Source organism: Microcaecilia unicolor, chromosome 1 (assembly GCF_901765095.1).
Source record: "Microcaecilia unicolor chromosome 1, aMicUni1.1, whole genome shotgun sequence".
Lineage (NCBI taxonomy): Eukaryota > Metazoa > Chordata > Amphibia > Gymnophiona > Siphonopidae > Microcaecilia > Microcaecilia unicolor.
In genome coordinates this window covers 511,007,629-511,031,121 of record NC_044031.1, presented here as the reverse complement: position 1 = coordinate 511,031,121, position 23,493 = coordinate 511,007,629, and the positions used below count along the sequence as shown (strand labels likewise).

General features: G+C 45.2%; 1 protein-coding gene across 1 annotated transcript in view; it reads right to left on the bottom strand.

Annotated features, from left to right (window-relative positions):
* Nucleotides 1-2,157, bottom strand: part of PREX2 (phosphatidylinositol-3,4,5-trisphosphate dependent Rac exchange factor 2) — a 523,586-nt gene extending 521,429 nt beyond the window's left edge. The window contains 1 exon segment of the mRNA XM_030215317.1: nucleotides 1,634-2,157. Within this exon segment, the coding sequence (XP_030071177.1) occupies nucleotides 1,634-1,774 (141 nt within the window). The 5' untranslated portion in view covers nucleotides 1,775-2,157.
* Between the last annotated feature and the right edge of the window lie 21,336 nt (nucleotides 2,158-23,493).

The following is a 23,493-nucleotide window of genomic DNA, read 5'->3' as shown; positions in this document are numbered from 1 at the left end:
TGTCTCAGAGATGACCAGAAATTAGACTGGAATAAGCTACCCTGTTATCTAAAAAAAAAAATGAAGTGAAGCCCCAGAAAGTAGTTGACGATCCCCCTATTCTTTCCCTATGGAAAAAGAACCCCTTTTTCAAGAAGGCTTGTACTTCACAGGCACATCATGAACTCGCTTGTAACAAAAGCAAATCACTGAGGAAGCCCTGCATTCCTTCACCAGAAAGCCAGCAACAAAAGTGGCAGGAGAGTTAAAAGAATGCAGTGCTGAGTTTTGAGGGCAACTCAGATTAAAAGTAGGGCTGCATTTCTGAAGCAGGCTGTGAAAACTGTAAGGTTGTGTACAGCTATTCTGCATATGTTTTAGATTCTCTAATTCATAATTTGTCCATTTGTATTTTGTATTTCTTATCTTTTCATTACTTTTTATTCTTTAATTTAGGGCTGCATTTTGCTTAAAATTTGTAATCATGATTAATCGTGCAATCAATCACATGATTAAAGGTATGTTGTTCCCCTCCCCCCACCCCCACCCGCTGCAGCTCCTTGTGACTCTGGGAAATGGAGGGTTAAGTGGCCCAGAGTCACAAGGAGCTGCAGTGGGGGGGGGGGGGGGGACAACATACCTTTAATCATGTGATTAATCACAATTAAATTTTTAATCGAAATGCAGCCCTGATTAAAAGGGACAAAGGAAAGGTTATACCTTCTGGGCATCCTCTCATAATTTTCCAAGGTACTACTTCTGAAATGCAAAGTTTTATTTGGTTCTCCAGAGTCATTTTTCTTGTGTGGGCAAGTTTTACAGCTCCTCTGTAGTAGTTCCCAAAACTACCTCAGGATAACTGCAAAGCCTCTGAGTTAACTCTGTGGGGTACTTACAGATTCTACCCTTAACCCAGCAAAAATACACTTATAGTAGGGCAGATAACATGGATATGTGATCAGTGTTTCCTTTCAATTACAGTTAAGATGGATTAACTGCAAGGCACAGTCCATATCCATTCCCTGCCCATATCCCACACCATGCCATGTTATGCACTGAACACACTGTCAACAGTTTGCATGTGCTAATTCCTGTGTTAGGTGCTTAATACACCTTAGTGGAACAATTCCCAGCAACATGTTACATTAAAATCATAAGAAAATGAACAGCCTTGTTTCATCATTTAACGCTTGCATGGTGGACACCAAACTGTCCCCGTAACTGCATTTTTTTTTCCAAACTTTGTTCTAAAAGGATCTTTTACAAAACAATTTATTCTGTAGACTACTGTTGTCTGTCGCTTTTTATTTTAAATCAACAGGTGTAGGCTAGTCAATATTATCAATGTTCAAAGTGATATCTCAAAGACTTAGAAGCTAAAGGGTTAAAGGATGTAATCTACATTGTTCCCCCATGTAAAAGCGCTAGCTGAATTATTTCACCAGTCTTTCTATTTCACAAGTCGAGAATCTTCCCTGAATTCACCGAACCCATACTACAGCTTCCCCGTCTGCCTAAATCTCTTTTGCCACTTTATGCTGTATTTCCTCAAGTACTGTTGCTTTAGTTTTATGCAATACAATTCCGACCCGCCACCATCTGAAACTGCACCTACTGCCTGTAATAAAGACAAGCTGAAGCCCTTGCAACTCACCGACACAAGAAACTCCAAAGTGCCCACATAATCTCTTTCAGTCTTGAGAAGTTCATTTAAAACACAGACCCTCAGGCGAAGCTGCTTTTCTACATCCTTTCCCGTTTCTCCTCTGCTTTCAGCTTTGCTTTCTTCTGTCATTTTACAAAAGGCATGTACAGCTGTATCTTTATTTTTTTTTTGTTCCTCCTCAGAAAAAGAAATACATCACACTTTTGCTGAATTTGTTTTACAATCCCTCTTCTGCTCCTGGTCCGGAGAGGGGGGAAAGTGGCTTCGGTGTGTTTCCTGCAGCAAGTTCAGAAGAATACTCAAAGTTACATGCTGTCTTCATCTGTTTTGTGTGTGTGGTTTTTTTTCTTCACATGTTTAAGCTGTTTTCCAGGTCTGTTAAATAGCCCAGCTGAAGAAGTGAGTGGAGATCAAATGGAATTCTGAGTAAATAGAGTCCTTTTTCCCTCTCTTTTTTTTAGGACACAGAGGAGCAGTCTGTTTTTTTGCTTGCAGATCTGTAATATGTGGTCTGAAGGCACCACAAGCATTTGGACATTAATCAAAAGCTTGTATCCATGTGACTCTGTCCCATTCATCCTGAATCCAGCTTCCGCCCCTAAACACCTCCCCCTGTCCCCCCCTTCACCAAAATCTCAGGAAAAAGGAAAAGAAGCAAAGCTTTGGAAAGGACTGTGTGCCAGCAGCACTGCCTGTTTCTCACAATTTGTCAAGAAAGGGAATCACAAACAAGGAGCCTTGAATAAAAGGAGCTCTAAACTTTTACGGTCAGGCTAGCTAGCAGCCTGTTGAAATTCTTCAGCAGCTTAGATTAACGTCAGCTCTCCACCCCGCAACTCCTCTGCTCCCCCAGCCCTTGCTCTGGGTCAGTTTCATGACTCGTTTACACTGTACGTCTGGAATAGCCATAGGTGGCAGGTCCCAGAATGACCATTCAGTGCAAAAGCTAATTGAAACAGAGAGGCAGGACTGCCTGGCTCCTGCCTCCATTTCTGCTTTGATTTCCAGTCACAGCACGTTCACAAAAGTGAAATGTGGACTTTATCCAGCCAGGGTCGTTTTAACAACACATGGGGCCCTGGGCAAACTTTTGTGGATGCCCCCCCCCCCCCCTATCTTGCAGTGCTCTTTTCCTCCACTCCCATGCTGGCAGTCCAGTATTGACCCTAATCTCTTCCCCACTCCCCACTCCACCCCAATCCAGAAGTGATTTTTCCCCCTAACTGTGACAGTCTCTAGACCAGTGGTTCTCATCCCATTTTTCAGAACACACCTAGGCAGTCAGGTTTTTAGATAAGTTACCAATCAACCAAAAGTAGGCTTCCAACTATTATGCTGGATCTATATCAAAACAAATTTCCTTCAGATATCCACGTGAAGCTTTTTGAATATCACTCTAATCCTGCCAAGAGTGAAGATAAAAGTGTTGGGCAATGAACCTCGGCAGTACTGCACTGCGTCCATAGATTCTTATGCAGAGATTTATGCATTCAAATCGTCATTGGTTCAGTGGCCACCACCTTCCTCTAATAATTGCGTTCAAAATCTGCACGATTGTACACAAAATCATTCATGCAGACGCCCCAATCTACATGTTAAACCTCGTGGACCTACCTCCCAGAAACGCCACAAGATCATCCCGCAAATTTCTCAATCTGCACTTCCCCAGCTGCAAAGGACTAAAATACAAGCTGATGCATGCCACTACCTTCTCTTACATGAGCACGCAGCTATGGAATGCATTACCTACAGACCTGAAAACAATTGACGAAACAACCAACTTTCGCAAATCTCTAAAGACATATTTCTTCAACAAGGCCTACAAAGAGAATCCATAGCTTCACTAATCCACCCCACCAACCCACTCAGTTACGAAAGTCCACCTTCTATACTTACCCGCCTAATCACTTCCTTTCTTTCTTCCCCTACTCAATCTCTGCACATTACTAATTTAATCTGATATCCTGGAATAATAATGTCATAACAAAACTATGTAAGCCACATTGAGCCTGCAAATAGGTGAGAAAATGTGGGATACAAATGCAATAAATAAATTTTAACATCCAAGCTCATAAATTTAAATCAAGCAACTAACTTATTTCTTGTTATATTTAATTTTTACTTGATACTCATCTTAAGAATGAGAACTCTTGTTCTAATCGGCTATAGGGGCACTCTTCTCTGACACGGCACGTGTTTCGCTAAATGCTTTTTCAAGGAAGTCCCCTAAAAAAATGAAAGGGTATAACAATTTACTAACCCTATCCTTGAACTATTAGACATAATCCTATTTAATACAGAAATTAATGCAAAATGTACCTAACAGTTTTCATCAATCAGCCTGCCGACATATAACAAGAAATGTTAGTTGTTTGATTTAAATTTATGAGCCTATGACAGAGAGGAAGCCAGCTATGGTGTAGAAGTGAGCCATGTTGTTCTGCAGGGCCTGGGGGGGGGGGGGGGGGAAGATGATGTACTCCGAGGTGTGGGTAAGAAAGGCATCAAGGAACTGGGTGAGGCAGTTTGAAATAGGCTGGGTGAGGCCCATGTTGACAGCTAGCACAGACTGGAAGCTCCCAGTGGCCAAAAAAGAGAGAAAGGCTATGATCTTGAGGTGGACAGGGATGGGATTGTTCCTACAGGTCCTGGCCTGCAGGAGGGTTTGGAGCTGGTCACAAAGGTGCTGAATGGCAGCCCTGTCAAAGCGGTACCTATTGAGACACTGTTGGTCAGTAAGATCTAAGAAATGAGTAAGGGGCCTGAAAACTCTGGGGTGTGAGTATCTCCTGCGGCGCCTCCCCTCCAAACTCTCCTCTTCCTCCAACATATGAGCCACCTGTACATTCAGTGCATCTATTTCCCAACACAACAGGTGCAACCCAATGACTCCAGTGCACACCTCGCCCTACCAACCTGGTGAAACCCAGCAGCAACAAACTCAACCTGACACTCACTCTCCCACCACCGACAAACAATGCAGTCACACACACAGCACAGCCATACAGCAATCACTCTCTCAGCCACTGCAAACTCATGCCACACCCACTATCCACTCACTCTCCAAGCAGCAACCAACAGTCTTCACAAACACACACACAGCAGCAGCACACAGGAAAAAGACAACAACACAGACTGACACCAAACAGGTATAATGAAAGGAGTGTGGGCTTGGGGACAGTGAGTGGAAGGGGAGGGGAGGGGGGAGATACAGAGGAAGGAGTAGTGGTGGCTGGGGGGGCTAGCAGGGGTGGGCAAGCTGAGAAGGTGAGACATAAAAGAGGCAAGTCAGGGAATATAAGGGTGAAAAGGTTCAGACTAGGGCACACAGACAAATGGTTACATAGCAATGACCAACTCTCTACTTTCTCTCAAACCAACTATTCCTCCACTCTCCAACTCCACAAATCACTATTGGGTCTAAAGACAACTTTGACCTTTCCCAAGACGCCTTTATATTAGGTCTAGCTCTGTACGTTTGAATTCCCACCAATGTGAAATCATTTTTGCTATCCGTTATGTGTTGGAGACATTCATTCCGTAAGATCGCCAAAGACACGCCTTCAACACGCCCCCTCTGGAGATGTTCTAAACTGGACGTACTAGCGCTGTAAAACATTTTTTTTTTGCTTTGTTTGATTATTTGATCTGGACATTTTTCTTTGAGAAAAATGTCTATCTTGTTTTGGGGACACTTTTTACACGTTTTTCTGTTTTGAAAATAAACTCGATAGATATCCTGAGTAGATTACACACTTAGCAACTAGTTATACCACTACTGACCACAAATCCTAAAATGATTACCCACTCTTAGTAGCTATTATACTACTACTGACCACAAATCCTGGGACTAACTAGTCCTTCACAGACAAAACCATAGATTATCTATACCTTGAATTGTAGAAATAAATCCAACTCTCTCACCATGCACTGTTTGGTTTGCAGAACTCTGGTGTGGTGAAAAAGATTTTTCCGTTAAGACTCTAGCAGAGTTTTCTGTGAGTCTATCTCAGTCGAGCAATAAAATCTGAGGTCTTTACTCTGTGCTCAGGTTTACAGTCTTTAGGAAAGCTACAGTGCTGCAGCAGAACTGACCTTCTCAGCTTTATCACAAGTAATTCCGTTCACTGGTGTTTTGGGGAAATCAGTCTCTCTAGCACCTCTCAGAGAGAGAACTATCCTCCACAAATCTTCTTTTCCTTCTGCTGTTCTTCCTCTTTAGTCCAACTTTGGCATCCCTCTTGCTCAGGTGATACCTATGGACCAATCATAAACTGTGTACTTCTGTCCAGCAGAATTCACAGTCATGAAGAGAGGCCTTGTTATTAGCAAAGAAACTCTTATCAGTCACAAGTCTGATGGTAGCAAACTCCCTCTTGCTCACATATACTTCTGGAGCCATTGTCTCTGTGAAGTAAGCTCCTCCACTTTCCCAGGAGATCACTGGAGGCTAGTTAGCAGTAAACAACGTGTCCTTGGATGAAGTTATCATGGGTATGTCAAGCAGTAATTTTCCTTTGTAGAAAGCTGGTTTCTGATTGTTTCAGATGTATTCAGGGCACAGGCTGTAGAATCCATATTAGTTGGTAAAAGATGGCTCAGACTTAGCAGTCCTCAGACTAGTAAAGGTGAGATAGCAGGAAAATACGCCTACACTGCCTGCCACTACTGCTTCCTGTGCCGGTCTCACCTACTCCTGAGGTAAACTTCCGGGCTGGCAAAGGAAGCAGTAGCAGCAGGCAGAGAGCCATGGTCCCATGCCTCTGCCTTGCTTGCTTATTAGCACGGACCCTGGCGAAGTGCAACAAAAAAGATATTATGCTGTATGGCAGCGAAGCATGAAAGGGGAGGGAGAGAGAAATGGACAAGACTGGAAAAGAGGGAAGAAAGAATGCAATGCTAGATGGGGGAGAGAGATAGTACAATAATGGATAGGGGGAAGGGGAATGCTGGATGTGCTGGAGAACAAGAGACAACAGAAAGGGGCAGTACTGCATAGGAGGGGGGGAGAAGGGCAATTCTGGGTTAGGGGAATAGAGATAGGCAAGGGCAATGTTAAATGTTTGGGGGGGGGAGGGAAGAAGAGAGACAGGGTCAGTGCTGCATGCCAAAGGGAGAGTGACAGGCAATGCTGGATGGGCTGGAAAGAGACAGAAGAGAGGGGAAATACTACATAGAACATGGAGGGGCAATGCTGGATGGGAGAAAGAGAGATAGGCAGTAGCAATGCTGAATGGAGTGGGGATGGCGATGAGGATGGGGAGGGGTGAGGGAGGAAGACAGGGGCAATGCTGCATGCCAGGAGAAGAGAGGCAGATAAACAGGCAATGCTGGACAATGGGGGTGGGGGAGGGAAGGAGGCAGAGAAAGACAGAGAGATGAGGCAATGTTTTATGTGCAGAGAGAGAGAAAAGAAACAGGGCAATGCTGAATGCTGCAGGTAGGAGGGGGGAGGAAAGACAGATAGGTAATGCTGCATGCCAGGGGCAGAGAGAGACGGGCAATGCTGTATGATGGGTGCAGCGGAAGGGAAATAGAGAGAAGATACTGGATGGGAAAGAGGGATACAAGAGAGGGGATGCTGGCTAGCAGGGTGGGGGAGAGAGAGACAAGTAGGCCAGCCAGCTGCAAAATGCCACTCCCTCAAAAGTGCCACCTGAGGCCACCGTCTCAGTTTGACTAATTATAGGGCCACCCCCACCCTACACCTTTAAATACATTTTGAAATACACAATAAGAGCAATTCCATAGATTGGGACCTAAAGACAGGTGTCAGTTGTGTGCTTAAGTTACAGAATAATAGCACTTACCTGTTAGATTGACACCACTAATTGGCAATTATGCATATAACTGCTGGGTGCTATTCTATAACCTACGTGTCAAAATCACTTAGCGTGTAAGTGGGTGGAACGTGGGCAGATCATGGGTGTGTCTTTGAGAACACACATAACTCACAGAACATTATAAGTTATGCGCAATTCAGGGCAAAATTAGGCACCAATAGTTACAACTGCCATTGACTTGACATAACAGTTGGTACATAACTTTAGACACATCAATGCCGGCTTACACTAGTATTCTAAAATGGAATCTTGGTGCCATGATGCCATTATAGAATTGGTGCTAAGCACATGATATTGGGGTGCCTAAATCTTGGCACCAATTTATAGAATTGCTACCTATAAATCCCAAGGGATTTCTATGCATAAAGAAGCCTGCCAGCTAGATTCTGTACAAGATAGACCAGAATCCAGACATGCCAAGTTACCTAAGTCCAGGAGGGAGACATGACCAATCCTGGTTTTGAACTTATACCCCAAAGCAGTGTGAGAGTTATAATCCTTGATTCTACTCACTGAAATCCATACTGCAGGCCCCATAATGCATCAGTATAAGGTTGTCAAAAATCCAGAAATAGCCTGAAATCTCCCTATTGAAAATGGGTAACTTGGCAGCTCTGCAAATCTCAGTGTAAACCGTGAGTCTCCAGTTTTGTAGCATACATCACAGTTCCCAATAATGGAGATAGGGTCTTTCCCCATAAAACTCACCATACAAAAATATTATTTAAATTGCACAATATAAAGAAAGTAAATGTATGGGCAGGGGGGCGGAGAGGCGAGAGGCTGGCGGTGCGGGCCTGCGGGGTGAGAGGTGGTGAGCAGTGGAAACGGGGCGATCGACGGCGGGACCGCGCGGCCACGTGGCGGACGGTCGTCCCTCGTTTCCGCTGCCTAGTAACCGGAGTAGCGTGGGCCGGGTGATTGAGGTGGGGCGAGGCAGCGGGTGATCAGCTCCTGGGAGTGCTGCTCCTCAGTTGCAGCTTTGGGAGCCAGGAGACCTGGGGCAGCTGACCCCTTGGCCCTGGTGTGGATCCTTCTGTGAAGAGCATAGGGAGCCAGGTGACCTGGGGCAGCTAATCCCTAGGCCCTGGTGTTGATCCTCTCCCTCAGACCCATTCTCAGGTCTTCGTAATCCCTGCTGGCTCTGTCCTTGCCCTGCCGCCAGCTTGCTCCGGTCCTTCGGCTCCGGCCTGTTCCAGTTCTGCTGCTCTGTTCTCTTCTGCTTCAGTTTCGCTTAATCCGTCTTTTCCAGCCTGCTCCGGTCCTGCTGCTCCGCTGTCTACTGTCTACTGCTCCAACCCATTCCCAGCTCATCTGTTCCAGCCTGCTCCTGACCTTCTGTCCAGCCTGCCCCAGTCTGTTCCAGCTTGTTCCATCTTGTACCAGTCCGTCTGTACCAGCTTGTTCCAGTCCGTCTGTACAAGCTTGTTCCAGTCCGTCCGTTCCAGCCAGTTCCAGTCCCAGTCTGTTCCAGCTTGTTCCAGTCCGTCTGTTCCAGCGTGTCCCAGCCCTTCTGCTCCGCTGTCTTCTGCTCCAACTTGTTCCAGCTTGTTCCAGTCCGTCTGTTCCAGCGTGTCCCAGCCCTGCTGCTCTGCTGTCTTCTGCTCCAACTTGTTCCAGTCCATCTGTACCAGCTTGTTCCATCATGTTCCAACTTGTTCCAGTCCATCTGTTCCAGCTTGCTCCAGCCTGTGCTGCCCGTTCCACTATTCCAGCCTGTTCCTGTTCATCTGTTCCAGACTGTTCCATACCATCTATTCCAGCCTGTTCCCGTCCGTCTGTTCCAGCTTGTTCCCGTCTGTCTGTTCCAGCTTGCTCCAGTCAGTCTGTTCCAGCTTGTTCCAGCTTCTCCCTGCCTTCTCCAGCAATCTGCTCCAGCTTGTTCCAGTCCGCCTGATCCAGCTTTTCCCTACTTGTTCCAGCAATCTGCTCCAGCTCCCATCGCATCCACCCCAGCCTAGCCGCATGCCTGCCTGCCTGCCTACCAGCAACCAACCTGCATGCTGTCAGTCCATCAATTTGCTTGCTGATCAACAACCAACTTGCCTGTTTGCTCCAGCTCCCATCGCATCCACCCCAGCCTAGCCGCATGCCTGCCTGCCTACCAGCAACCAACCTGCATGCTGTCAGGCCATCAATTTGCTTGCTGATCAACAACCAACTTGCCTGTTTGCCAGACCATCAACTTACCTATTTATCAACCCATCAACTACCTGCCTGCCATCTAGCCTGCTCAACTACCTAACTGCCCCCCCACCTGCCGCCTGCCTTCAAGCCTGCACAACTACCTAACTGCTGACCCACCTGCCTACCAGCTCACCTATCACCCACCTCCCTGACCATGGCCCCTTTACACATTCTCTTTGTCGCCCTGTCCTTTCCTAATCTTTTCTCCCTCCCCCCCCCCCCGCTATCCACCGCAGGTATTCATTGCCCATCCATGTCCTCTCCCGTCCTACTCACTACTGCACTACCCTACCCTACCCACCCCCGCCCCTAACCACCTCACCATCTCTCCTATCCCCCCCTCCCTCCTAGCTCTCAACCTTCAACACTTCCTTCCTGCCATTAGCCCATCCCCATTCCTACTAAGCTCATCCCATCTTCGCCGACTTTGTCGCCCTACCTCCCCCACCCTCCTCCGCTCTCTCTTGCTCCTTCTCCTACTATCCGCCGGTGACATCAATCCTAATCCAGGCCCCCCTCACATGCCCTCGTCTTATCCATGCAAACGCTTCTGAGATATCTCCAATCTCATCTCTGTTCCCCTCCTTCCCTCTTCTTCCCTCCCCTTCTCATGCGCCCTGTGGCAACAAACTTTCCTTCACCCACGATCTCTTCATCTCCCGCTCCCTTCATCTGTTTGCCCTAACTGAAACCTGGCTCACCCTCGATGACTCGGCCTCAGTCGCGGCCCTATGCCACGGAGGTTATCTTTTATCCCAAACTCCCCGCCCAGTTGGCCGCGGAGGAGGTGTCGGGTTATTACTCTCACCCGCCTATAGTTTTCAACCCCTCCTCCTACCGCAATCTTACTGCTTCTCATCCTTTGAAGTTCACTCCATCCGTCTATTCCACCCGGTGCAACTCAGAGTTGCAGTCATTTACCGCCCCCCTGATAAACCTCTCTCTTCCTTCCTTACTGACTTCGATGCCTGGCTTTCTGTTTTTCTTGATCCCTCATCTCCATCCCTCATTCTCGGAGACTTTAATATACACGCTGATGACCCATCCAACTCTCATGCTTCTCAGTTCTTCACTCTAACATCCTCCGTCAACCTCCAGCTGTGCTCCACCACCCCTACTCACCGAAATGGCCATTGTCTTGACCTCGTCCTCTCCTTTTCCGGCTCAACTTCCAATTTCCACCCTCAGTTCTTCCTCTCTCTGATCATCACCTGATCAACTTCACACTCCTTCACCCCCCCAGCCCCGCCCAACATTAACCACTACTTCCAGGAATCTCCAGGCCATTGACCCTCCCACCTTATCCTCTAGTATTCCTAATCTCCTCCCCTCCATCATGTCCTCCGAGTCTGTCGACGAAGCGGTCTCCGCTTACAATGCAACTCTTGCCTCTGCTCTGGACACTCTCGCACCATCCATCTCCCGTCCCACAAGGCGCACTAATCCCCAGCCCTGGTTGACCCCTTGCATTCGTTACCTTCGCTCCTGCACCCGATCTGCTTAACGCTTCTGGAGGAAATCTTGCACTTATTCAGATTTCCTTCATTACAAATTCATACTATCCTCTTTCCAGTCCTCCCTATTCCTTGCCAAACAGGACTACTACACCCAATTGACCAATTCTCTCAGCTCCAACCCTCGTCGTCTCTTCGCCACCCTTAACTCCCTCCTCAAAGTACCCTCCGCTCCCACCCACCCCCCTCACTCTCTCCTCAATCACTGGCCGAATACTTCCGTGACAAGTGCAAAAGATCAACCTTGATTCACTACCAAGCTACCTCCTCCTCTTCTCTCTTCAACCCTCTCCATCAACCAACCAACCAACTCTTTCTCCTTCTTTCCTGTTATCTACGAGGAAACTGCCCGCCTTCTTTCCTCCTCGAAATGCACAACTTGTTCCTCTGATCCCATCCCCACCAACTTACTTAACACCATCTCTCATACTGTCACCCCCTCCATCTGTCATATCCTCAGCCTCTCTCTCTCCACTGCAACTGTCCCTGACACCTTCAAGCACGCCATAGTCACACCTCTCCTCAAAAAACATCACTTGACCCTACCTGTCCCTCCAACTACCGCCCCATCTCCCTCCTACCCTTCCTCTCCAAACTACTTGAGCGCACCGTTCACAGCCGCTGCCTTGATTTCCTCTCCTCTCAGGCCATCCTCGATCCACTTCAATCCAGTTTTCTCCCTCTACACTCGACAGAAACAGCACTCTCTAAAGTCTGTAATGACCTGTTCCTTGCCAAATCCAGAGGCCACTACTCCATCCTTATCCTCCTTGATCTATCCGCCGCGTTTGACACTGTCAATCATGATTTACTTCTTGCCACACTGTCCTCATTTGGGTTCCAGGGCTCTGTCCTCTCCTGGTTCTCCTCCTATCTCTCTCACCGTACCTTCAGAGTACACTTCTTCCTCCACCCCCATCCCGCTCTCTGTAGGAGTTCCCCAGGGATCTGTCCTTGGACCCCTTCTTTTTTCAATCTACACCTCTTCCCTGGACTCACTGATCTCATCTCATGGTTTCCACTATCATCTTTATGCTGATGACACACAGTTGTATCTCTCCACACCAGACATCACCGTGGAGACCCAGACCAAGGTATCGGCCTGCTTGTCCGACATTGCTGCATGGATGTCCAACCACCACCTGAAACTGAACATGTCCAAGACCGAGCTTATCGTCTTTCCACCAAAGCCCACCTCTCCCCTTCCTCCTCTCTCGCTCTCAGTTGATAACACCCTCATCCTCCCCATCTCATCTGCCCGCAACCTCGGAGTCATCTTCGACTCCTCTCTCTCATTCTCAGCGCATATCCAGCAGACAGCCAAGACCTGTTGCTTCTTCCTCTTTAACATCAGCAAAATTCACCCTTTCCTCTCTGAGCACACCACCCGAACTCTCATCCACGCTCTCATTACCTCTCGCCTTGACTACTGCAACCTTCTCCTCACTGGTCTCCCACTTAGCCATCTATCCCCCCTTCAATCCATTCAGTACTCTGCTGCACGTCTTATATTCCGCCTGAACCGATATACTCATATCACCCCTCTCCTCAGGACGCTTCACTGGCTTCCGATCAGATACCGCATACAGTTCAAGCTTCTCCTTCTCACCTACAAATGCACTCAGTCTGCAGCCCCTCATTACCTCTCCACCCTCATCTCCCCTTACGTTCCCGCCCGAAACCTCCGCTCACAGGACAAATCCCGCCTCTCAATACCCTTCTCCACCACCGCCAACTCCAGGCTCCGCCCATTCTGCCTCACCTCACCCTATGCGTGGAATCAACTTCCCGAGGCCCTACGCCAAGCCCCCTCCCTACCCATCTTCAAATCCTTGCTCAAAGCCCACCTCTTCAATGTTGCTTTCGGCACCTAACCTGATACCTCTCAAGGAACCTAGACTGCCCCAATTTGACTGCCACTACTTGATTGTCTGTACATTTGTCCATTAGATTGTAAGCTCTCAGAGCAGGGACTGTCCTTCTATGTTATATTGTACAGCGCTGCGTAACCCTAGTAGCTCTTTAGAAATATCAAATAGTAGTAGTAGTAGTACATTTCTACTATAAAACTGAAGTTTCCATTTGATAAAATTAAAACTAAATTTTTTTTATTTTACCTTTGTTCTCTGGCCATTTTATACCTGTTTCCCACAGTCTCCAGTTTCTGCTTTCCTTTATTTTTTCCTTAGGTCTCTTTCTAGGGTCTCCAGTCTATCTGCCAATTCTTCTTCTCTCCCTTCCTGTCTTCTTCACCTCCTCTCTTACATTCATCTCTGAATTCAAATCTTTTCCTTTCAATTTTCTTCCTTCTTTTTCTCTGCCTCTCAGTCTACTCACATTTCATTCATTCCTACTATCCAATCTTCATCTTTTTCTGCATCTACCTAAAGTTTTTCATCTCCCTCACCCAGCCCTACCATTTGTCATCCTATGATTCCCCAGTTTTTTTACTAACATTTCCCTCTCTCTCCTCTCCTGTATTCAGCATCTCCTCTCTCTCTCTTTGCCCTGTACAGCACCCCCCCCCCCCTCTCTCTCTCTCTCTCTCTCTCTCTCTCTCTCTCTCTCTCTTTCTTTCTTTTCCTCTTCTGCTTACCATTTCCTGTCTTCCACCCCCCCGGGCCTTGTCCAGCTCCCCTCCCTCCCTTGGTGAGCAAGCATATCTGCTTTCTTCTTTCCCCTTATCCAGTGTCTCCACTTTACTCCCCTGCCCCCCCATCCAATATTGCACCTCTCTCTCTCTCTGCTGCCTCTTCTGCCCGCAGCTCCTGTCTGTGCTGTGCAGCAGCAGCAGCAGCAATAAGTGAGACTGGAGCTGTGTGGCCTTTCATCTCACGTGCACTGCTACATGCTCTGCCGTACTTGCCATGCCCTCCCTCAAGTTACTTCCTGTTTTGAGGAATGGGACCAGAACCAGCAGTGCATGCAGCAGCACACATGAGATGGAAGGTCCTGCTGTTTGACTGTCCTTTATTGCTGCTGCTGCTGCTGCTGCTGCTGCTGCTGCTGCACACTTTAATTGGGGTGGCAAGAGGGTGGCAAACCATTTTTTCATGGTGGCACTTGCCACCCTGTAGCAACACCTAATGCCAATAGGAAGGCAGTGGGGGCAGAGGACTGAAGGCAGCTCTAGTCACAGGAAGGGAGGAGATGATCTGTAGGAATTTTCTGTGCTGTAGAAGTGAAGTTTCTGCAGGTGGTGAGGAGTAGAAGGCAATTGAGCCCCTCCAAAAAATGCTCAAATACATTTCTAACAGTGGCAGTATACATACAGCGATTCACTGTAACACAGTGATCAAGGAACTTCACCTTTCAAACTGCCTTCCTTTCCTATCGTCTCTCCTGATCACAGACACACAGAAGGAACTTAAACACACACACAGAAACACATATGCAGAGACACAAACATACACATACGTATACATCAACCCCACCACCACCACCACTACCACACACAAACACATACTCACACACACACACACACACATTTTACATGCAGGTGAATTGGAAAGAATTCCATGAGCCATGCTCTGCATGCTTTCCCCCAATGTTTACCACTAACACTGGGTGCTACTTAAAAGTTTCAAAGGATGAGTGGGATTTGCATGCACTGGAGGCAGTGCATGCAAATATCTCTCATGGATATTCATTTTGGATACCCTGAAATCTGACTGGCTGAGGTGCCTCCAGGACCAGGTTTGGGAATCACTGGCCTATGTTGTGATGTCTTGTGATGACTGGATAAAAGCATGGGAATATCAGCATTGTGCTGCATGACCCAGCCAGAATTTGGCAGAATTGTTAGAGACCAGTAGAAATTAAGGAATTCAAGGTCTGGCTGGTGAGCAAGGGAGGCTGGAGAAAAGGGGGTGAGCAAGACTGTCTTAATCTGCTTATATTTTTTATGTCCTGCCTGCTGGACATCTAAATAAGCAATGATATTTAACTGAAAATAATAATGAGGCATGTTTTTCTACTTATTTTCTCCTGTTGAATTAAATGTTCATAAATTCACGTGAAAATTAAATAAAAATTCAAAACTAAGATCACTAGTTATTACACTGAATAAAACAATTAATGAACTACTTGGTACCACTGCAAAAGGGGCTACAATAACAGAGAATTTTACACCAGATATAGATCAAAAGACCCATCTAGTTCAGCCATTTTCAATTGAATTTTTGCCTTTTTCCTCAGATAAGCCTGTAGTTACCAGATCTGTCCAGAATTTAAACCTTGCACACCCAAAGCAAATATCATATCCCAAGACCAGTGGTTCCCAAACCTGTCCTAGGGAAATCCCTAGTAGAGAGTGACACGGTAATCATTACTGCAGTAATACCGCAGTTACTGAAGTAATTACTGCGGTAATGGGGAATTTTAAAATTGTATGCAGTACTACCATGGTAATGGTAAAACATTATGCGGTAGTGCTGGGGGAGTGGGAACCGCTATTGCTTTATCCCCTCAGTAATGAGGATAAAGGTCTGGCCGCCTGGCATTCCCCAACAACCCGATCCTACCTTAACTTGCCCTGGTGGTCTAGTGGCCTCTTCGGGACAGGAAAGAAGCCCACTCTTTCCTGTCCTCTTCCGCTGCTCTGCCCGATATAATCGCCTTTTCAAAATGGCTGCTGAGAATTCAAGCGGAAGTATCACAAGGCTGCCACTTGAAGTCTTGGCAGTCATTTTAAAGAAGCAGCAGTATCAGGCAGAGCAGCGGTAGCAGGCAGGACAGGCAGGAAAGAGTGGGCTTCTTTCCTGCCCCAAAGAGGCCAGTCAAGCCATTCCGGCCACCCAGCCAGCCCAGCAAGCAAACCCAACCAAGCTAGCAAGCCAGCCTGGCCAGCTAGCCAGCTTAGCAAGCCAAGCCAGCCCAGCAAGCCAGCCAAGCAACCCACCTAGCCAGTAAGCCAAACCAGCCCAGCCCAGCCTCCTAGCAAGCAAGCAAGCCAGCCAACCACCCAAACAGCCAAGCTAACCCATCTAGCCAGCAAGCCAAGGCAGCCATTAAGTACATAAGTATTGCCATACTGGGACAGACAGAAGGTCCATCAAGCCCAGCATCCTGTTTCCAACAGTGGCCAATCCAGGTCACAAGTACCTGGCAAGATCCCAAAACAGTACAATTCATTTTATGCTGCTTATTCTAGAAATAAGGAGTGGATTTCCCCCAAGTCCATTTTAATAATGATCTATGGACTTTTCCTTTAAGAAGCCATCCAAACCTTCTTTGTGAACCCCGTTAAGCTAACTGATTTTACTACATTATCTGGCAACGAATTCCAGAGTTTAATTACACGTTGAGTGAAGAAATATTTTCTCCGATTCGTTTGAAATTTACTACTTTCTAGCTTCATTGTGTGCCCCCTAGTCCTAGTATTTTTGGAAAGATATGGCGATTCACATCTACCCATTCACTCCACTCATTATTTTATAGACCTCTATCATATCTCCCCTCAGCCGTCTTTTCTCCAAACTGAAGAGCCCTAGCCGCTTTAGTCTTTCCTCATAGGGAAGTCATCCCATCCCCTTTATCATTTTTGTCGCATTTATCTGTACCTTTTCTAATTCCACTATATCTTTTTTGAGATGCGGTGACCAGAATTGAACACAATATTGGAGGTGTGGTCGGACCAAGGAGCAATACAAAGGCATTATAACATCCTCATTAAGTAAGCCATCCATATTATTATTATTATTAGTGTTTCATTATCATTATCATTCTTCCTCTTTAACATCAGCAAAATTCGCCCTTTCCTCTCTGAACACACTACCCGAACTCTCGTCTACGCTCTCATTACCTCTCGCCTTGACTACTGCAACTTACTCCTCACCGGCCTCTCACGTAGCCATCTATCCCCCCTTCAATCTGTTCAGAACTCTGCTGCACGTCTTATATTCCGCCAGAACCGATATACTCATATCACCCCTCTCCTCAGGTCACTTCACTGGCTTCCTATCAGATATCTCATTCAATTCAAGCTTCTCCTTCTTACCTACAAATGCACTCAATCTGCCGCCCCTCACTACCTCTCTACCCTCATCTCCCCTTACGTTCCCACCCGAAACCTCCATTCACAGGACAAATCCCTCCTCTCAGTACCCTTCTCCACCACCGCCAACTCCAGGCTCCGCTCCTTCTGCCTCGCCTCACCCTATGCTTGGAACAACCTTCCTGAGCCCTTACGCCAAGCCCCCTCCCTGCCCATCTTCAAGTCTTTGCTTAAAGCCCACCTCTTCAATGCTGCTTTCGGCACCTAACTCTTACCGTTCAGTAAATCCAGACTGCCCCAATTTGACGGCCCCTTTCGGACTGACTGTTCACTTGTCTTTTAGATTGTAAGCTCATTGAGCAGGGACTGTCCCTCTATGTTAAATTGTACAGCGCTGCGTAACCCTAGTATCGCTTTAGAAATGTTAAGTAGTAGTAGTAGTAGTAGTAGTACTTGTCATTTAAGCTTTAGACCTAATTAGTTTATTTACAGTGCCTGTTAGTCCCAAACACAGGGCTGCCAAGGGGGTTGGGGGAGAGGGGATAAGATTCCTCGTGCTCAACCTCCAAAGGGGGGCTTGGCACCACCACTGCATTGGCAAGGTTTCTGGTGGCAGGCCAAACAGAAGAAGGCTCAGTCTGCATTGGTCTCCTTTCCTGTTCATGTGTGTCAGCCGGGACCCGGGTTATATAAGAACATAAGAATAGCCATACTGGGTCAGACCAATAGTCCATCTGGCTCAGTATGCTGCTTCCAGCAATGGCCAAAATAGCATCCTGTGTTCAGAGTAGAGATGAGCTTTAGTTTGAAATGAAATAGCAAATGTTAAATGTGTCTCTTTTATTTCAAAATGAAAAAAAAATCAGAGAAATTTTCATTTTGTTTCATGTTGAAAGGGACCCTTTGCCCCCTCCCCCACAGCTAAGCAGAACAAGTTGTAAAGCATATAGTGTGGCACAATGGTACATTTTCCCTTTCTCTATTAACAGCCTCAGGCTCATCTCCAGGTCAGTGTCTCCAAATCAATGACTAGACTCCTTCTGTGTGTGAAATTCCATGTGGGGGATTGCAGCATAGTCTGTCTCACCAAAGAGGCGGGGGTGGGTGGATATGTGGAGAATGATCTCGGTCTCTCAAGTTTACTGCTAACACTTGCCATAGTGCCAAAAACAGTTTCCTTTTGGAATTCATAAGATGTAATATATACAAGCAACTTATCAAGACCTGCTTGAAATTTGCTTTAAATCAAGCCTGTGGTACCTAAAGCAATGGAAAATACTTCTGTATCTTTCTGCTCCATTTTCTTGATCTATGACTATATTTCTTGATATTTGAGGATCTTGTCTCTCTCCACATAATGTACAGATTAATCACTTGGAACTGATACTTCTAATATCAATCCTATTCTTGTGTTTTTTTCCTTTATCACTATGACTGATTTTCTTGCAGTGACCTTATCAGTTGGAATGAGGATGTTCTCCACAATTTTCTCAGTCTCGTGACCCCAGTGCTTTTCCAGTAAGCAGTATTGTAATGTTTACAAAGTTTCCGATGGATGAGACATGCCACCTTATTGCTTTTCTGCATATCAGTTTTCTACCACTAGAACTCTGTAGCCGACTATGAGACGAGTAACGTTTTCTAGCTTTTACTTAAAGAATCTACAGATATCTGCTTTACCAGATTTTCTATGCTTGCTATGAATCATCTTGTCCATAACAACCAATAAAAGGTGTGGTGAACTTCACCGGTGGAGAACAGTCTGAAAAAGAAGTGAGGTCCAATAAACTGGCCCATTTATTGCACCTCAATTATTTTTCTGACTCATCTTGTCCATAATTCACTGTCCTGGGCTGCAACTATCAATCTCTCATCCTTATGTCTAAGTTCACCTCTATTTAACCATTTTGTCCATTTTGATTGACATACAGTATGTTTCCCGGAGGAACACTTTGTATTTCCCCACTGTATTGCCACTTATTTTTCCATGTTTCCTGATCCTATTCTTTAATGAGTTTAGGGTCCTTGCACAAAGCTGCAGTTAGCACTAATACATGCTTACCGCAGCAAAAAAATGGCTTACTGTAGGGCGTGCCAGCAGAACCACATGGACTATGTTCAGTGTGTTGTGCAGCTTGTACCTCATATTTTGGTAAAACAGACGGGGGCAAGATAAATTCTGGTTGCGTGAATAAGCAATAGTAGGTTTAATGTTCTTAAAGCATGCATGTGGTTGAAAAATATGCCAGTGTTTTAGCATAATGTTACAAATGTGATAGAAATGAACACCTTAAAGTGCAAACCAGATCTGGTGGTGTTTGCTTCCTTTGTCCAGTCTTCAACAGCTCCTCTCTAGTCTATGCTTTAGCTTTTGAAAATCCTCCTATGATACATTTTTTAGGGTATCCTCTATTGTAGAACTGTTTTGCTAATATTCTAGATTGGGTTTGGAAATCTACAGGTTCAGAACACAAACTTCTTAACCTGAAAAATTGGAAATATGGAAAATTGTACTTAAGTTGCCTGTTGTGGTAGCTAGAGAAATGTAGATAATTATTTTTGTCAGGGTTTCCTGTACAGAGTTGTAATAGAACCATATTGTCGCTTTATAATCAAAATATCAAGAAACAGTATTTCATATGAATCAAACTGCATTTTAAACTTGAGATTGGAGTCTCTGCTGTTAACCCAATTTAAAAACTCAGGAAAACAGTTAATATCACACTTCCATAAAATAAAATATCATCAGTGTACCTTATGTACATACATATTTCTGACTGAAAAGGGTCTGGGCTAAAATGAGGTTATTTTTCTATTCAACAACATATATATAGTATTGGTTATATCTGGGGTCATAGAGGCCCCCATAGCAGTTCCTTTAATCTGTTCATAATATTTGTCTTCAAAATAAAAGTAAATTTTGGTTATTGCGATGGTTGCTATCAACCTGTTAGGAACACATCTGTGAGTATGTCTGTGAGCCAATGTCTTCTCAATCACCAGTAATGCCTCTAGTTGAGGGATATTAGTGTAGAGTGCCTAACAGAGAGATCATATGTGAGGATATGCAATAAGTGGTACAAAGGATCTCAAAAAGGTGTCAGCAAAATTTGACAAGGGCTCTAATACCGATCCATTGGGGTGTCAGTCATGGATTTGTGTATCTTGGGCAACATATAAATTATGGGTATTAAGGGTTGTTCAACGGTTAAATAGACTTTTTCTTTAGGGATAACATAAATCCATTTGACTTGACAGGCTGACTACTTATGAAATTTCATCTTTCAGATTATCAGTGGGATCGTGATCTAATGGTACATAAAATTCTCTATCATTCTCTTGTCTCACAGTCAAGAATCACAAATCCCCCACCATTGCCTGCAGGTTTAATTACAATTTCTAAATTTCTTGATAGGGAAAGTAAGGCTTGCCTTTTGTCCCTAATTAAGTTATGAAATTTACAATTAGTGCTACTGATTTCAAGTTACTCAATATCACATAGGATAACGTAATTGAAGGCAGTGATCAGGGGATTGGGAGGACCCAGAGAAATCCATTTAGATTCATTCTTTACAACAGACATATCTAGTGTAGTACTATTGTGTTGATGGAAAAAAAATGTCTGAACTGTCATTTTCAACTAAACTCGAATAAATTAATCCTTGTCTGAAAGGAATCATAAGATGTGGTTGGCACACAGGGTAGACCTTTCTTTAGAACTGCATGCTCAATATGTGATAAAACTAAGCTTGAAAGTTGAAAACTGGAATCTCATCTACCAATGGTCTATCGTGGAAAGGTCCTGCCTCTGTCCTGTCCTTTGCCTCTGCTTCAACCTCAGCCACTGAAAATGTAGGGGCCCTTCTGGTATTTGTTTGGGGGATCTGCTAAAGAATCATTGTGACTGGGCTTGTCCCATTCCCAAAGTTGTTCTAAAACACTACATGATGGACCTGGTGCAGGTGGGAGACTGGTAGACAGGTAAGTAAATCAATCATCATCAGACACACTTCAAATTTTCTTTCTGTTGTATTCTCTACCTTCTCTATTGGGTGATGAGGTTCGATTTTGTCAAATAATTTCTAGTCTCTCAGTTTCTTCCAAGGTTGGCCTGTTTCTATTATCTTCATTTTCTCGTTTATGGGACTTAATGCTATATACAGGCATATTTTCAAAGCACTTAGCCTTACAAAGTTCCATAGGTTAATATGTAACTTTGTAAGTCTAAGTGCTTTGAAAATATGCCTCATAGTCTCTCAATTTTATGCCTAGAGAAGGATCTGGGATGGCTGTTAGTATTTGTTAAGATTCACTTTAGCAAGGTCAATTTTATTTTTAGAGGTTTCAATTAAAAGCATTATCAAATCTAATGAACATTTATTTAAAATCTATCATGGATTCATGTATAGTGAGCCCTTGGACCGCAGCCGGAGCTAAGGCAGACAAGTCACCTGGGCTGGCACAAGACAAAAGCCAGAACTAGGCAAAGCAAAGCAAGGCAAGACTTGACTAGACAAAACAGGACTAGAATAAACCAGTAGATTAGACAAAGCAAAGCAAAGATAACAAAGTACAATAGACAAGATAAGGACCAGATCCAGACAAGGCAAGGAAAGCAAGGCAAAGGGGCTAGAACTGGAACCCAGAAAGGACAAGGCAAGACTCAGAACTGGATTAAAACTGGGACTGAGACCCAGGCAATACAAGACAAGGCAGAACAAGGCAAGACACGGAACTAGATTAAAACTGGGTACAGAAAAGGGCAAGACAAGGACAAAGCAAGGACTGGATCCAGACAGGACTGGACTGAATGAGACAAGGCAAGGCTAGGCACAAAACACATCAGACAAAGCAGGGCCGGAGCTAGGCAACAAGAACAAACCGAAGCAAGACTATAGACAAGGCAGTAGCCAGACTTGGCTTGGCAGGCACAGGAACCAGAAACAGATTTGGTTTGGCAGGATCAGGAACCAGGAACAGACTTGGCTTGGCAGGATCAGGAACCAGGAGCAGACTTGGCTTGGCAACAGGAACAGGATTCAGGGAAAGACTTGGTTTGACAACAGAAACAGGATTCAGGAACAGACTTGGCTTGGCAAAAGAAACAGGATTCAGGAACACTTGGCTTGGCAACAGGAACAGGATTCAGGGACAGACTTGGCTTAGCAGGGACAAGAATAGAGTATTGGCAATAGCAGAAAGCAGGAACAGAGCTTTGGCAATAGTAGAAAGCAGGAACAGGGTTTAATTGTAGCAAGAGTCAAGAGCAGGGCTAGGGCTAGACTAAAAGTAGGAGCCAGAGGTAGAGTGAAACTGTAACAGACACCAAAAGCAGGGTGTGGCTATAGAGCCAAGCTTTCAGTTACAAGGTTCAAAAGCAAGACACACAGAAACAAAGCTTTCAAGTACAAGACTCATAGAAACACAGTTAAATAGGAACAAGAGTAAAGCTTCAAGAACAAGGTCTACAGAAGCCAGGCTTTCAGGTACAAGACTCATAGAAACACAAGTAGGGACAATACTACATAGGACTAAAGCTTCAGGAACAAAAGCAAGGCCTTCATGAACATGGTTCAGAAACAAGGCTTTCAGGAACAAGACTCAGAAACACAATAACAAGCCTTCAGGGACAAGACTCACAGGGACAAAACCAGGCTGGAATCAAAGCATGTAGGAACAAAGCCAAGCAGGGACTGGATCTAAACAGGGAACACAAAGACAAGATTAAAAGACCTGTTGCAAAGGCAAAGGCATGAGAGTTCCAAGGTGCTTTATAAAGGACTTTGCTGATGATATCACAACTTGGAATGAGGCTTGAATAGCAGGAACACCAGAATGAGGTTTGGATAGCAGGAACACCAGTGAGCAGATGTATCAATACAGGGATGAAACAGTGTGAAGAAGCCACAGAGCCAGATCACTGGAAAAAGGTGAATCTGGACACAGGGGCACGGCCACAACCATGACAAAATCTTACACCATTTGACCAAAAAAGTTTGATTGTCTTCATACATTGCGGGTCCTTTCATAATCCTGAGTCCCCAGGGAATTCTCTTAAAATGACAGTATTCTAGTAGGAAAATAAAATGTAATTTGTTCTTCATAATATCTTTTTTTGTGTCTATCAGTGCAGTCCATTGGTCCAGTAGTGAAGCAAAGGGTTCTTCTTCATCTGTCAATGATTTTTGATTCTATAAAAGCATGTTTAGTTGGTTTTCAGGAAAATTAAACTCATCTTCCATTTTGTTTTAGTAGCGGTGCTTTCGTTTATCTTTTTCATAGCGGAGTTTACTTTTATTTTTATTTGGC